Genomic DNA, 16697 nt, shown 5'->3' with positions numbered 1-16697 from the left:
TTTTTGTTGGGAAGTTGGAGCGAGTTTTCCACCTGCAGATTTGCAGGATAGGAGTCTAGTCATTAGGTTCTGACCCAACAGTGTAAGTACTGGTTCTTGGCACTTTAGCTGATGCTCTCCTTCCCTCTCTCTTCTCTGTGGTGGCACGAGACGACCACTTTTAGCGCCTATGAAGGAAAGAAACAGTCTCCGAAACAATTCTTGCAGAACTTCCCGTGCTGATGATTTATTCCTGCTCAACTCGGGATCCCCAGTAGGGGGCTGTGCTAAAGGTGGCACCGAGGGCCAGGCAACGCTAGGAGAGTCTGATGGGGCCCAACTGTCCTTACGCTAGTATATTCTAGCCAAATGGGGTTCACCAGAGTTGACATGGAGCATACTTTGATTACATCAAGCCTTCTTTTATCCCTATTTTCCCCCCATGATAGTGTTAGCTAACGTAGCCCTGCGAGTGAGGTCAGGACACTTTCTCAGCCCGAGTTACGTCAGGTTAGGACGATGCCGAGCCGCAGAGCACCGGGAGCAATAGCCGCAGACCCTCCATGGCGACCCGCCGTGGCACTTAACGGTGTTCAGGGGGAGGCGTTGGCTGTTTAGAGATGGGGGCAGGATCACAGTGGGTCGGAGGGTAGCTGAGATTTCATATCCTGCTAGACATCACCAGAGGTCAACAAACAGCATGAGTCATTGTCCCGGGCCCGCGACATGCAGCCGGAAGCTGTCCCGCCCCGGGGGGCAGTGCCTTCTTGGAAGTACACACCGGGTGCTGTCCTGTCTGCGTGGGCACGTGCATCAGTATTTAGGCTACTTTCTTTTCATGCGAAACAAGCTCATTCTTAGAAACGAGAGTTAGAGACATGGGCGACGTGTCGTCACCCGGGAGAGGCAGATCTCGGAGTGGGTGAGTTGCGTTGTGGTTGTAAGTCCCGCAGCGCGGAACACAGTGGCAGTGTGGGGCATTCACCCCTCGTCACGTGCCCGCAGAACGTGTGCAGTCGCTGATCTACTTGACGGGTGTAATATTCAGCTGTTGCAGTCCTGCCCTGGTGGTCTTCTCCTTCAGTTGCCTACTAAAGTGGCAGTGGGATTTTTAGAAAATATTGACGATGGAACTTCTACTGAGCTTCAGCTTCTATACGTTCTTTTTTTTTTTTTAAGTTTTTAAAAAATTTATTCATGATAGACAGAGAGAGAGAGAGGCAGAGACACAGGCAGAGGAGAGAGGCAGGTTCCCTGTGGGGAGCTCAATGCGGGACTCGATCCCAGGACCCGAGGATCACGACTTGAGCCAAAGGCAGATGCTCAACCAGTGAGCCACCCGGGCGTCCTTCTTCCTGTGTTTTTATTTTTTCTGAATTTTGCAAGTTTTCTACAACATCACTTTTTAGAAGAGTATATTTGCTCAGAAAAAATAATACACTCTTGGAAATGTTTGAAAAACAAAAAATTTTCTGGAAGAATTGGCAGTGGAAGATCTCATTCCAAAGTGGAGAGTTGATTTGTGAAGGGAGGATTTGTGGAAAATTTCAGCAGAGCAGAAAAATGCTTAAGTTGGTTTCAAGCGTAAGAAGCAGCCGGAAGCTGGATCGTAAGCACACGTTTTGGGGACAGCGTAGTGAGCGGATGAAGTGAGGCTCAAGAAAGGATAAGAAAGACACAGAGACAGCAGTAAGCAGGAGGACGGAGGGCAGATATAATGAAAAATACAATGATACAAAATATAATGAAAAATTTATTCTCTTTGTTTATGGTTTCAGAGTTGTGTGAAGTTAGGAAATGTCCCCGTGGTCTCTAACCCTGTAGATCAGTCCGGTTGCTTTATACGCGTCAAGTATAAGGTTTAAAATGAAGCAAATACAACCAACAAGAGCAGAATGTGGAAGGGAACAGATGACGTCTCCTTGCTAGGAAGTTAGTCACCCGTTCTCCTACCGGAGCTTTCTTCTCCTCCTCCAACTTTCAGTAGTCGATTTGCTTGATGGAAGAGAAAGTAATGATTTCCAAAATTGCTGTTTGTTAATGTCTTAATATTCTGGGAGACAATCTTTTTTTTTTTTTTTTTTAAAGTAAGCCTATATTCGTTGAGGCCCATTGGCCCATCTGCCCGACATCGAGCATTGACATTGTTCAAGACTTTGATGGCCAGGTCCCACCTTGTAGGAAGGAGCTCCTAATTTCTCACTAAATTAGGTAAATCTGGACATTTACTCCTAGGACTCCTTTCTCTAATGCCTGCTGATAGTACTCAGAGAGCGATGTGCTTATGAATATCCCCCGTTTTCTGGAAGGAACTGTCAGTGCCCATTCGTATCTCTTTCATTGTATTGTGACAATATCCAAATTATGTTCCGTGTTTATGGGATCCTTCGGTTTAAGTGGGTGGTTAGAGGAGCCCAAGAAACCCAGGGAACCTTACGATTTGACATTATTTCCAGACTGACTAGTTATTAGTTTGCCATCTTATAGTGTCTTAGATTTATTTAGAGCTGGTTGGATGTTGAAGAGTAGCTTAGGAGAACAATTAGAAATAATTTGTTTTAAACTACTGTTTGTGAAAAATTGTAATATTATTGCCTTTCCCAGTTTAGGAGAACAGATTTCTGAGATGCACAAGAGCAGAGGGTCAAGTGGTATTTATAGCTTTTGCTCCTTACAACATGCTTCAGAAATGCAGTGAGTGTCATGTGCTGTGAGGTACGTGACACCTAAATATTTATTTGGGTATTGCTGATTTTTTTTAGATTTATTTATTTATAAATAATAAAATTTATTATTTTATTAATAAATAAAATATTTATTTTATTAAATATATATTATATATAATTTAATATATAAAATAAATTAAATAAAATTTATTTATTATTTAAATTATTAAATAAATTTTATTATAATAAAATTTTATTTATTAAATTTATTTATTAAATTTATTTTATTTATTAAATTATTTATAAATTTTATTTGTTTATAAAATTTTATTTTATAATGATGTGGGGCTCAAGCTCACAGCCCTGAGATTAAGAGTTCCATGCTCTTCCTGCTGAGCCAGCCAGGCACCCCCAGATATTGCTGTTTTTAATTTTCAATCTATCTTTCTTAAATATTTGAGAAATCGCTTTCTGTTATTAGGGAGAAGGCATTGCCAAACAACTTTGTAAAGGCCAGTATGTGTGTGTCTTTATGCTTGGTCTGTTTATGCTTTTGGATTCATGACACCTGCCTACAGACATAAGGGATTATTGATCATTCTTTTCATTCTCCTCTATTTTGTATCAATGCAAATGTACATACATTATTTTTGTTATTTGTCCCCAAATCTATACTATTTTCTATGGGGATGACTTTTTTTTTTTTTTTTTTTTTTTTTTTTGCCTATTTGATGCAAGAATCACTTCTGAGAATTGGAATTTAGATCAAGGAGCTCAGCTTGTTTCCGTTTGTGCCTCTTGGGGAAAGACTTTGGACTGAATGCCCCAACTAATTTTCCATCCAGTACTGCAAAGGAAATGACCAAACAGTTTGGGAACTAAGAGAAATTATACTGAAAATTCAAGACCTCATGAAGAAATCCTTATGGACTTTGCTAAAAGGAGGTGAATAGTTTTCCTTTTGTAGTGGTCTACTTGAATTCAAGAACTCAGTAGAGTTGAAAAAAATTTTAGGGGGTCGGGGGGACTGGGTGACGGGCACTGAGGGGGGCACTTGACGGGATGAGCACTGGGTGTTATTCTGTATGTTGGCAAATTGAACACCAATAAAAAATAAATTTATTGAAAAAAAGGAAAAAAAAATTTAAAAGATTTTGTATATTTATTTAAGAGAGAACGAGAGAGTGAGCATGAGCAGGAGAAGGGGCAGAGGGAGAGGGAGAAGCAGGCTCCCCCTGAGCAGGGAGCCCGATGTGGGGCTCCATCCCAGGACCCTGGGATCACGATCTGAGCTGAAGGCAGACGCTTAACCAACTGAACCACCAGGCATGCAGAGTTGAAAATTAAAAAAAAAAAAAAATGGGTTTTGAAAAAGTGTGCATTGGCAATTTATATGTGTTTTTAGTTTACTAATACTTTGCTTTTGTCCCAATCCTTGGTTTCAGAAAATAAACAGGTTTACTGGGGCTGAAACTTACATAACAATAAGAAGTCATACATGCGGATGGAGGGGGCAGGGTGGGATGTGCTGTAACTGACCGCCGTTTTAGTTTTTCCAGCATTTGGTGAAAGAACGAATTAGGAGAAATGACACAACCTAGTGAGATGCCTTTTCCGAAGTCCAGTTCCGGACATCTTTTTCTGGTCGTTTTGTTCCTGCTCTAGTAGCTTCTGTATTTGAGTTACTTTTGCAGTTGAGGTGAGTTGGCCTCAGCTGCTGCAACAAAGAGACGCCAGGTAAAGATGCCTAATAGGATGGGGGGGTCTCGGGGCCCCGGGGGCTCAGCCAGGGCGTGACCCCGGGGTCCTGGGATCGAGTCCCACGTCGGGTCCCTGCATGGAGCCTGCGTCTCCCTCGGCCTGTCTCTGCCTCTCTCTGCGTGTCTTTTAGGAAAAAGATACATAAAACCTTAAAACCCCACCAAGACGGCGGCGTCTTTGCCTTCCACCTGGCAGAGCAGCGGAGCGGTCCTGTCGCAGGGTGGGCCTCTGCCCGGCCGTTTGTGGACTCAGGCGTCTCTGGCCCTACCACCTCGGTCCACCGTTCGTGCAGGTTGGTCCATTGGCGCCGCCACATCGAGAGGAATGAGGAGGAGAGCATGTGGTGGGCAGTCAGGAGCCTTCCAAGGACGCGTGACAGTCGGTTGTGATGTCAGCGGGGCGCGTCCTTCCACTTCCATGCGCGGGCAGGGCCAGGGTCACGGGCCGCCGTCCGGGAGGCCTGGGAAATGTCGCCTCTGTGGGAGCGTCGGGTGCCGCGCTAGGATGGGGGCTGCAGTCAGTCGCCAGAAGGGAGAGTTCCAGAACGCACTGCCGCGGCTCTGTGCTCCGGCCGCGGGGAGGAGCGCAGTCCGCGGGGGCATCGAAGCCGCCCCCCGCCCCCCGCTCCCTGCCGCCGCGGAGCTGGAGCTGCAGAAACTGCAGGCCCAGGCCCAAGCCATGCCTGCCATCACCCTGCTTGGGTCCGGCAGAATCTAAAGGTTCTAGGTCCACTTGCTGGTGGGATCGGGAACGAGCGTGGCTGCTCCACGCGTCGCGTTCGGGGGTCGGTCAGGTGTCCCTGCCGGCCCGCTGAGGCCGTGGCTTGCTTAGTGTTGGAGGCGGCGCGACATAGGGTGGAATCGAGACCTGTGGGCCCCCGGGGTCATCTTCCATCAGTCTTGCTTACTCGGCCTCTCCCGGGGTCGTCACTCAACTGCTATTTTCCAGTTGTGGTGGTGGCTGGTGGGGACCGGCTCCGACGGAGGTCCAGCTCCTATTTGCACGGTGAAGACGACGTAGTTCCCGAAGGTTACGTGGCCTGGCACCTTTTCCCAAAGGGAAATAAACATTTCTTCAAAACTATATTCTGAGGCAACGGTTTTAGGGGACCTCCCAGGACCCTAACACTGCTCTTCACCCATCATATACCAGAATCCCCTTTGCTCATCGGTTCCCCCCAAGAAGAGCCCCTACGACTGACCTAAGTCCAGCTCAGACCCGAGTCCCTGACACCCCTTTGCGTTGTTGTGGCTTTGTGCAGCCTTAACATTGACCCCGCAGATGCCCGGCTCATTCTCTTCTCTTTGGACTCCCTGAAGATCCCAACGTCTGTTACCGCGGCTTCGTGGGTCACGATGGCGGCCGAGTCCCTAGAGCTCAGCGTGTGCATCTCCTTCTCATGTGCGCGGTTCCTGCAACCAGTGTTTGCCGTGGGGTAGGAAAGATCGTGGCGTCCTTCCTCCTTCGCCTCCCGCCCCCAAATTATCGACACGCCATAAACCGCTTTCTCTGAAATAGAGGTGTTAACACGACGTGAGCGCGTCATACCTACGTCATTTAATCTGCAAGAATGTAAGCCTGGACGGGACTGCTCCCCTCGTCGGGGCGTGAGGACAGCTGGCGTGGGCCATCCAGGCAGGCTCATGGGCTGGGTTTTCTCGTTTTCAGAAAATAGCCACGTCTCATTAGGTGCACCTCTTCGTCGCCACGCTGTTTTGGAGCCCAGGGAGCTCAGGGCTGCCATGAATTACCCACGCGTTCACTGAGAACCGTCCCGGTGCGAGCCTCTGTGCCGGGCCGCGGGGCTCCGGGGCGAGCAGGGAGCCACGGGACCCCTCCTCCCACAGGACTGGGTCATCAGCTCGCGAATGCCTGGCCACGGGGGCCGAGGTGCGAGGAGCGGGGCGCTGTCGTCAGAGCGGCAGGGGCCTTGGCAGCTTGCAGTGGGACCTGACGCCGTCCGACTTGGCTTCGGGGGACAGAGGAGGACCCCGACACGTTCGTGGACGGCTGCCGGGTGGCCAGGCGATCTGCGTGTAAACGGTCACCAAATCAGAGGGGAGAGCGGCTTCTGGGAGTTTCTACCTAAAAAGTATTAATAATAGAGGACATGAAACTTCGCGAATTCTACATCTACCGCCCCCCCCCCCCCCCCACCTGACTCCTTATCCCTTCTTGCCAGCCAGGAGGCGCGGGCCGAGCCACGGGGGCTGCGGTTGCTCCGGGTCGGCCTGCCGCCCTGTCCCCGCTGGGGTCCCTGCCCCAGGCCATGGGGGTTGGGGAGCATGGGGGACGCCTGCGGGGACGTGCTGGTGACACCTGGTGACACCTGCTGGGGACGCGTCGGTGACACCGCGGGCACTGGGGCGCGCAGGCCTCCTGAGTTCAGCCGGGCGACGAGGGGAGGGCAAGGAGACGCGGCGTCGGCGACAGCTGCGGCTGCCTGCAATGTTTCCGCCAAGAGATGGGCTTTCTTTTCAACAGAAGTTTGGGGAAGTGAGAGACTTCTGGGAGGACGTGGTCGCGGGAGGGATCTGTGGCCTTCGTGGGTCGGCCAGGCCGGGTCCTCAGCCTTGCTGACACCCACTCTGGGTCGTGAGGGGTCCCCTCCCCGGAGCCTCCGAGGGTGGCAGGGAGGACCTGGAGCCCGCGGGCCGGTCCCTCCTCGGGGGTCCCCGGGGTTTGCAGTCTCCGCCCTGGAGCCCGTGGCCGGGGGTTGCTCTTCACGTGGGCTCCGGGGCTCCCAGGGACACCTGCTCCCGCGGAGGCGGTGGGGGGCAGGTGGCGGCGGGGGCGGGCGTGCGGGGGGCCCTCAGCCCTGCTATGGGACGGAGGCCGACGCTCACAGAAGCTGAATCGGGACAACTCTGGGCGGGAAATCAGACAGCAGATGCCCTTTGGCCTCCGCGTCTCTGCACGTTGCCTCGGGCATGGCTTTCTAGAACTCAGAGCTAACCAGCGGGCTCTGGGCTTTCCTCGCTCTCTTCTCCCTCCCAGACGCGTGGAAAGGAGAAAGGCTGCTGCTTGGTATCCCCCTGCCAGTCCTCCGGCTGGTTGGGCCTCAAAGCCCACCCAGGTGAGGGAAGGGAACTCCGCGCCCCTGGGTTTGGAGCCAACCAAACCCAACTCTTGCCTTGAGTTACCCAAGAGAGTTTTCCGGATTCTTTGAGGACCGAAGCACTTCCTCCATCGAATTAGGCTCAGTTGGGACATTTGTCCGGTTGCAAGAGCTGCCTCCCTACCGAGAATCGTGTGGGCTTTACGAAGTAGAATCCCACAGGCAAGGCCTTGTCATCAAGTCTTTTGACTTTGAACTGGCGACTGCAACGGGAGGTGACTTGAAGGGAATTGGGTGAGACGCTCAGCAGCAAAATGGGGGGCGGCCTTTCCTGGGGCTCCGCAGGCTCCTCAGCAGGAGAGGCAGGTGTGGCGCCAGAAACACCAACACGAGGCGAGCCGCGAGGCCTTCAGGCTTATTCTCACTGCAGCCCCGTGTGGGAGAAGTAGACGGGGCGGGGTGGTTCCTCTTCCTCTGCTCCAGCGCTCACGGACCTGGGGGACTCTCCAAGTCTAAACCCAGAGGGAGCCCGTCCCTTAGCTGGTTTTCACCCCTTGCTGCAGTGAGAATTGAAATTTGGGCCTCAGAACGTAGACCTGCTGGAATCCTGAGGCCCTTTCATCAAAAGCTGGGGACTTGGGACGCCTGCGGGGCTCAGAGGTTGAGCGTCTCCCTCCGGCCCAGGGCGTGACCCCGGGTCCCGGGATCGAGTCCCGCGTCGGGTCCCTGCATGGAGCCTGCTTCCCTCTCTGCCTGGGTCTCTGCCTCTCTCTCTCTGTCATGGATAAATACATAAAATATTTTTAAATAAAAGCTAGGGACTTGAGATGACCCGAGCCTGGCCCAGGAAGCTCCCAGGGATCTCTCCCTACTTCTCAGCCAGCTCTCAGTTCAGAGAATCTTGGACAAAGATGGTTTTAAATTCTCTTGGAGTTATGAGTTCATTTTTCTAGAAACTCCCCAGAGTTCCTTTGGGAAAGTCCAGGCTGGAGCTCCCCTAGGGTTCCCCTGGAGCTCTGGGGCTAGCCTGAGTCCTGGGTTGAAGCCTTTAGGTGGCCCGCGGGTGCAGCGCTGCTTCTGTGTAGACCTAAACCCTAGGGCAGATTCCTGAATCTTTTCACTCATTTTCTGTTGTCAGCTTGTGGGTGACCATGTGACTTGTGATGCAACCGTTTGTAGGATGAAAATGCGAAGAGAGAGGGAGGGGATTTTCCCACCAAAGTGATCTGTTTCTATTTTTACCAAATTCCTCCCGGAAATGTGCCCACTGTTTTTCATCCCTTATCTCGAAAACCCCATCAAGAAGGGAGCGGCGAGGGGAGCCTGGCTGGTGCCGTTGGTAGAGCTTGCTGCTCTTGACCTCAGGGTTGAATGACTGAGCCCCACGCTGGGTGTAGCAGGCATTACTTAAAAATAAATATTTTTAAAGGATTTTATATATTTCTTTATTTGAGAGAGAGAAAGAGCGAGCAAAGGGGAGGAGCAGAGGAAGAGGGACAGTAGGGCTTGATCTCACAACCCTGAGGTCATGACCTGAGCTGAAACCAGGAGTTGGATGCTCCACTGACTGGGTCCCTCGGGCGCCCCGTAAAATCGTAAAAAAAAAAAAAAAAAGAAAAAAAAAGGGAAGGAAGAAGGGAGTGGGGAAGGAAGGTTCAAGGGTGAAAAGGTGTGGCTTTCAATGCACTCATTTAACCGACCCGGTATTAGGATGAGGCTGGGTCAGGTGAGCTCGGGCTCTCCGGCCGCTATAGCTGTTTTTAGTTCTGAGTCCAGCGTTTCTGCTGCTGTCCTGGGAGGCTGAGCAAGTCGCTGTCCCTGCTTCACATCTGTGCTCAGTCCTGCGGGGCCGGATGTCCGGCAGGGAGGAGCCCCGGGTGTCCCGTTCCATCCCGTGCCTCCCTCCTGACGTCCCGCTGGCTCCTGCGTGTGTCGGGATGTCCCTGAGCGAGCCTCGCTGCTCCCGACCCTGTGGACCCTCACATTAGCCGAGGCCCAGACATGCAGGGGAGGGCTGGGCCGTGTCCGGCTTCCCCGTAGGCAGCCGTCGTCTCAGCCGGGCGACTCGTGGACGTGGACGGCCTCTTGTTTTGCCCCCGCCGTGGCTGCCTGCTCCCAGGTGCTCAGGAATCCCCTCCACTCTCAGCTGAGGGTGACGCGGCGAGGTGATCCGGGGAATCTTAGGGACAGAGAGGAGCCCCTTGCCTCAACCTTCCGTGGGCTCTGGCGAAAATATCGTGTGGCTATGGTTAGTTATGACGACGGAGTTCGACGCCAGGCCTCGAGCGTCCGGATCCTCGGGCACAGTCCTCTTGGCGTACGGACGGGACAGGCTCCACCTAGGAGCGACCTGCTCCAGGACCACAGTGTCGCAGGTAGAGCAGCCGCTGGTCCCCCTCCCCCCACCAAGGACCCTGCGGAGGCCCCGGGCTCCTCGCCACCCTCCCCTGCAGTAGGCCCAGTGACCTCTGGGGTCCCGCAGGACGGCGCGTCCCTCTGGCGCCCTCGCAGTTGGTGGTGACCGGCTACTGGTGCTGTGGCCAAGGCACTGCGGCTGGAGGACGGCGGCCCAGTGCGGCCCAGAAGATGCTGCCTGGAGGACGGGCCTGAGTCTGGCATCCATCCCGTGCCGAGCAGGGCACCCCCGTAAGGATCTGTGTCGCCCTGGCCACCTCGGGGTTCCCCCCGAGCCACAATGAAACGAGAAACGACGGTCCAGCAGCCTGGGGAGCGGTCGGAGCTGCAGCCGGTGGCGGGGAAGCCGGTGCTGGAGCCGGAGCCCCGAGTTTCTGGGTCGCTGCCGCCCGGCGAGGTGGCTTCTCTAGACCACGCTCTTTGCCCATCACCAACCCCTTCCTTCCTGGCGTAGCATCGCTTGGCCGGAGCGCAGGGAGTGGCTCGGTGAGTCCCGCCGTGGGACCGGCCTCGGCACACGGACTCGCGCGTGGGGGGCAGAGGGGGCGAGAAGGCCTCTCCGCTTGGGTTTGGGGGCCGCGCAGTGCTGTAGGAGGGCCGCCGCAGGTCTATGTGCAGAAAGGGGGGGAAGGAGCGAGGCTACAGCACCAGCTGCCTCGGTTACGATGTCAAAGTCAAAAGACATTAACAGTCTTGGGCCTAAATAGAGGCCTTTGAGAGGCTTCCGTTGGCCTCTCTTTCAACTTCACTAGTTGGGTCACAGATACTGTCCTGCCGGTGGGGCCGAGACGCTTCAGCGAGAACCTTGGGAACTTTTACAGTAGAAATTCCCGCAGGAACTCGTACCATCTGTGTCACATCCATTCTTCCTTTACCTTGGTGGGGTTTTTTTGTTTTGTTTTGTTTTAGTTTTAAGTGACTTCTTGCCCTTTGGGCTTAAACCGCACCTGTTAAGCACAGATGTTGGATAGAAATTAGCATCGTTTGCCTGTCTTTGTACGATCTTCTCCTTTGCTTCCCCCGCCCCCCCCCCCACATGTTGTGAATTTGGCTAAGGGGGTGGGCAGTTGCATTTCAAGCGTTCGAGAGTCGGCCCTTGCAGACTTTGCAGGCGGCCTTCCGGCCCCCGAGGAGCGTGCGCTGCAGGACCGCGCGGTGCAGGCGAAACAGGAAGCAGCTCCTCGCTGGGGAGGACGCTCGAGCGAGGCCCCTCCGCTCTCGCTCCCTCCGAGGAGCACTCCTCCAGCTGACTGGAGCAGGGAGGCCGAGCCAATCACAGGCCGCTTTCCTAGCTCAGTCACCAGGCCGTGCTGGAGGACGGTTTCTGCTCTCCGATGCTCCGTGCTGGGAAGGCAGCTAAGATGCCAGGGCTCGAGCGCCTCCGGGGATAAGCTCCGCGGTGTGATGTGAGGCAGCAGCGGCGCCCGCCTGGCCAGCCCCGGGGTCCACGAGGCAAGGCGGTGCTTCCACGGGCCTTTTCTGTCGTCCGCCCGCAGCTGTGGCTTCCGTAGCAATTGTCTTTTCGCCTTGAAAGAGGTGCTCTGGCTCATCAGACCTCCATGTATGACAATTTGTACCTGCACGGGATTGAAGACTCGGAGGCTGTAAGTATTTTCAGAGACGGCTGGTTCCCTCTCCCCTCCTCTTCCTCCTCCCACCCCCATCACCCCCCAACCCCATTTCTTAGGCAACGCAGGGAACATGGAGCTGAAAGCCAGCGTCGTTCGGGGGCTTGCTCGCCGCTGTGTGCACGTTCTCCGTGTAGTTCAGAGGGAGCTGAAATCCTGTTTTATTATATAATTTCTTGTCGAGCAGAAAAAAAAAAAAGAAAAAGAAACCAGGGTGCCGGCGAAGGCATGTGGAGTGTGGAAGCCGTCGGCCGTATCCATCACTCGGTCCGCGTTCGCCCTCAGGGCTGGCTGCACCTCGTAGACCGGCTCCGACCGTGCACAAAGTGCCTGTGTTGCCGGTGGAAGGGTTCACAGCAAAGGCTCATTCATTATATAATACGCATGGCTTGTTGAGCTCGGTGAATGGAAGCTGCTCAGCCGCCGCCGTATTGTGCGCTCTCCGGCCGAACAAGGGGTGCAGACCCCCTGCCTCTTTGTTAAGGAAATCAGATGCCAAGGTTGTGGTCCTGGGCGGCCCGGGGCAGGGGCCGAGGGTCCTGGTCCTGGACTCCCCCGGGAGGGCCGAAGCAGGCTCACGTGTGCCTCGGCTCAGGAACCTAGACTCGTTCCCCCCCCCCCCGCCCCCCGCCCCAGAGGTCAGGCTCCTGGAATCTATTAAAATCAGGAGGAAAACGGTTTTCCGACATCCGTAAAAATCATACCACCAGGCTGGTGGCTTTTGAATCCAGGGTAAAGCTGGTGACCGAGTCTCGCTTTCACTCCTGCTGGTGGTGGTAGTTCTTGATTTTTCATCAATCGTGTGGAAACCTGGCCAGGTGAAATCTCTCGGGGTGGCTAACGGGACCTGCTGTGGGGCGTCTGGATCTCCCACGAGCGCAGTGCCGGACGTGTTGCCACCTTTGAAACAGGAACGTGTTATATAAGATTCCCTGGCCGACCCACCAGACAAACAGACCATCACAACAACCACAAAAAAGCCCCACGGGACGCGTCGGGGCAGACGTCCGTGTCAGACGGCGTGCTCTCTCCGGAGGGTAGACGTCCCCAGTCCTGATGAGGCACGTTCCGTTTCCCCTGCGGTCTGAGCGCTGGCTCCGACTCTAACTCTCTTTCTGCAAAGTCTCCCTGCTTGCTGCCCGGCGTGCTTGTAAATTATCACGCTGCCGCTCTGCTGCAAGGGACTGTAGCTCGCCCCACCGGTGGCTGAACCACAGCCCACGCTCGCGAGTGGGGTGGAAGAATGGGAGATGCGGCGATGGGAGTGGAGCAAACCAGCTTCCCCGGCGGGCTTCTTCAGGAGGCCCGGCGGTCTCTCATGCCCCGTCTGTCCACACTCGGTTATGAGACGCGTGATGCCTTACTGAATCGTAACTTTTATGTGCGACCATCGATTTTTAACTCTGGCACTGGATTGCACTTAAGTGGATTGGAGTTATTTCAGAATAACCAGTTATTTCAGAAGCTGGCCGGAAGGAGCAGAGCCGGCTAGGAACCGGTGCTTCCAGCACCTCGTTCTCTAGAACTGTGGGGATTTCAGCTGCACTGGTTCAGAGGGGAGCCATTAGAAGTACAAAAACATTTTTTTCCCCCTTTTGGTCCAGCCCCGTAGGACAGCCGAGCTTTCCTGTGGGGTGGGAAGTGCGGGGTGCAGTGCTCTGACTCTGGCGGTAGTTGATGGCGGGTAGAGCTAGGTACTGCAGTGCTGTACTCCTGGTGACTCAGTGGTGGCCAGCAGCCTGAGATGCTCGGGGATCTGCGGAGGCGAGGAAGGTGGGAAATCCAAGGAAAGAAGAGAGGCATCCGGCCAGCTCTCGCTTGAAAGTACGGGAGGCCCTCCGTGGGGTGGGATTGAAAGCGTGTCGCTTAAATCAGAGGGGGAGACAGGTGCTTGCAGGGGTGGCCTGACTCAGAACGCTCACTTGAGTCTATTTGTTTTTATAAGAAAGAATAATGTGATGTGTTACCCACGATGGTGTGACCAAAGCTTCAAGCCAGTGGAGAAGACTAGGCCTAAGTAGCTGAGCCGGTGAAGTGAGAGCCTAAGGCCACACCTGGAGTGCCACATCCTCAGCAGGGTGTCTCAGTCCTAATGCATTTATGGCTGTAAGTGTGGGGCTTCGCCCAGAGTGGAGCAGAGCTCCTGGAGCCGGGCTGCTGCCCAGGTGTGGAGAGGCTTCCTCGGATGACCAGCTGCAGCGCAAGAATACACAGGCACTAAAAGCTGAGCAAGCACGCACTTTCTCGGGGGGGTTGGGGCGCCACCCGCCTATGTCCTACCACTCTGTGCTGTTGAGGTGCGCGGGGGGTTAACGTGTGAGAAGGGATTGCATTCAGTGCGCTCACACACGAAGTCTGCAACCAGGTGGTCTTGCCCAGGGCCCCATGAGACGTGCTTCTGAGTAAGGACAAAGCATGATTCCACACTGTTAGCACCTTTCATCCCCGCAGTAGCAGAGAGATTGGGGTCCCGTTATGCAAGGTCTTCCTTGAGATTCTGGTCCAGAGGCAGATATCATCCTTCTAACAGCCCAGCTTCTGGCTTGTAACCTCGGCCTGCCCCGCACCGTGCGAGTAGGGACAGAGGAGCGAGAGCCGTGCGGGGACACGCTCGAGTCTGGGCGGTTCTAGGGAGGCTTTTTGGACAAGTCCATTCGCTTCTGCTCTGGTTTCTAGAAGAGTAGTTGGTTGTTTGCATCATTCGGAATACAAGGGAGTGCAGATGATTCAGTGTCCCGCAGCAAGGCTCCGCAGAGGATTGAGTGACTTCACGCAGAACGTCACGTTACTCCTTTTGTTACCTTGACGTGGATGATGAATGCGCGCTCCTGGATGAGTTCAGACCCAGACCAGGCCCGTTACGAGATCCTGTGCACAGACTCCTGCTACGTTGTCTTCTGTGTGAAGGTCGCCTTATCACACCTTCACTACCTGCACTTGGTCTTAATTCGGGTCCAGGTGGCCAAGGTGCTTTTTATGATGGGGCCTCCAGTGCACACTATGTGATTTCTCTAGTCTGATTTCACAATAGATTTTTAAAAAAATATTTTATTTATTTATTCATGAGAGACACAGAGAGAGAGAGAGGCAGAGACTCAGGCAGAGGGAGAAGCAGGCTCCACGCAGGGAGCCTGACTCAGGACTCGATCCCGGGTCTCCAGGATCACGCCCTGGGCTGAAGGTGGAGCTAAACCCCTGAGCCACCGCGGCTGCCGTCACAATAGATTTTGATAGAGATCTGTTCCTTGGTATATATACACTTTTAATCAACGGATTCATTGTATATTTTGACGTTTGTGAAATCATGAGTAGATTTCTTTTTTCATTCGGTGGGTTTATTACACAGACAATAGCAGGGATGTTCTTTTGGGGATAGATGGAAGAAGCAGATAAGCAGGAAAAGTCACCTAAAAATCCACAGTGAGATATTCGGGGTTAACACGTTGATTCGTATCTTTTCAGACTATCACTGCGCATCTAACGTGAATATGTCGTTCTAACCCTGCTACTGCGTGTTGCATCCTAGGCCGTGAAGTGATGTTCTCAGCTGATAAGAGATTCAGGACATCAGGACTAGACCGGCCTGTGCAAAAGGTGCTTTGCCCAATTTAAAACTCCTACATGGACCTTTTGGAATTTTGAGCAGTTTAAATCCGAAATACAGATTCTTAGAGTACTTTGTAAAGTGAAGCCAGGGCTATTTGCACATAGAATCAATAGCTGATTTCTCTGACACGGTTGCTTCCGCTTTCAAACGCTTAAATTTCTGAAGTGCTTTGAGGGAGAGATCTGATCTTTTTCAGGGAAAAAAGATAATCAGATCATAACTCAGGGCATTTACTAGAGAGGAAAATGTAATCTTATAAGTGTTTTCGATCGTAGGAAGGAGCATAATGGGGGATCCCTGGCTGGCTCAGCAGTTTAGTGCCTGCCTTTGGCCCAGGGCGTGATCTTGGAGACCCGGGATCGGGTCCCACGTTGGACTCCCTCCATGGGGCCTGCTTCTCCCTCTGCCTGGGTCTCTGCCTCTCTCTCTGTGTCTCTCATGAATAAATAAATTAAATCTTAAAAAAACAACAAAAAAAAGAAAGGAGCATGATGTATTTACTAACATGGTTAGAAACCTTACAGATGCAAAAGTCAAAGTGAGGGTAAATCTTACAGACTGTAATGTGTGTGTAATATCTGTATGTACGTATAAGGGCACATGTTTAAATGTACATGCACGTATACATTATTATAACTACACGTTAGTTATTTGAACTATTCATTTTCTGGAAGCTGCACCACTATGTGTGTTTGCCTAACTGCCCGTGAGCACGTCGACGTGCTTGCACCGTGCACCCTGGTACGTCCGCGTGTAGGTCTGCTCCATGCTTTGCTGATTGTCAGTTAACGCTAAGTGGGGGATTTCTACCCTACAGCTTTTGGAGAAGGAGAATTAACTGCTTCTGACGTATAAAGAGAGATACCCGAGAGGGTTCAAAGGCACAGTGTCCGCAAGAGAATAAAGCGTTGCCACTTTCAAAGATACGACAAAGTTGTTTTAAACATGAAGATATGTCCTTGAGCTTCGTAGGAAGGAGGAGCCACTTCACACAGAAGGCTTTGTGTGTTGAGGGACCGTCGGAAAACCACTCTAGCGATATGAGGAATTAGATTCCTCTTGGAAATGGGGAGACTGGAGGGCTTTATGGTTTGGGAGATCAGAGGACATTCTGGGGTCAGGAGGTCTTTCTGGTCTACTTCTAGAGAATGAGACCTGGGCTGTTGGGGAACCCAGGGCCTGTTTGTTGGCATCACTGGCCGGAGAGGAAAAGCTCTCCGTTGCTCGTGGTTTGTGTAAGAATCGGAGGAAATCAACTCGTTTGACTCAGCTGAGTGAGTCTGGTCTTTGTTCAGAGGCTGAGTGAATGATGAGCAGGAACTTCAATCAGTCAGTTCTTGGCAATGGTGGTTTTCTAAAGTGCACAGTGAAATGATTTCTGGATACCGCTGTCACCGAGCTACGGAGAGAGACTCCTTAAATCTGATCCGAAGCCGTGAATTTGGCTCTCCACGGCCCTGGGCCTGGCCTCTTTGTCACTTGCACTTCCCAGTGACAGCGGGACGTGTTAGGCTCTCTCCCCACCCTGGGTCTGGGGCGGATGCGTCTCCTCTCCCGCGGGTGTTCTCCTTCCGATGAGTCAG

General features: G+C 53.0%; 1 protein-coding gene across 2 annotated transcripts in view; it reads left to right on the top strand.

Annotated features, from left to right (window-relative positions):
• CACNB4 (calcium voltage-gated channel auxiliary subunit beta 4) overlaps positions 1–16697 on the top strand; it is a 220995-nt gene that overhangs the window by 80882 nt on the left and 123416 nt on the right. Inside the window, exon 1 of one of the 2 annotated variants that reach the window (XM_049097114.1) lies at positions 11050–11483. The exons of the other annotated variant lie outside the window; for it this stretch is intronic. Within the exon in view, the coding sequence (XP_048953071.1) occupies positions 11439–11483 (45 nt within the window). The 5' untranslated portion in view covers positions 11050–11438. Of the gene's footprint in view, positions 1–11049; positions 11484–16697 lie in introns of those variants that run through there. 2 annotated transcript variants of the gene reach the window in all.

This window comes from Canis lupus, chromosome 19 (assembly GCF_003254725.2).
Source record: "Canis lupus dingo isolate Sandy chromosome 19, ASM325472v2, whole genome shotgun sequence".
Taxonomy (NCBI): Eukaryota; Metazoa; Chordata; class Mammalia; order Carnivora; family Canidae; genus Canis; species Canis lupus.
The sequence above is the reverse complement of the archived record's forward strand: the minus strand, read 5'-3'. Positions and strand labels throughout refer to the sequence as shown.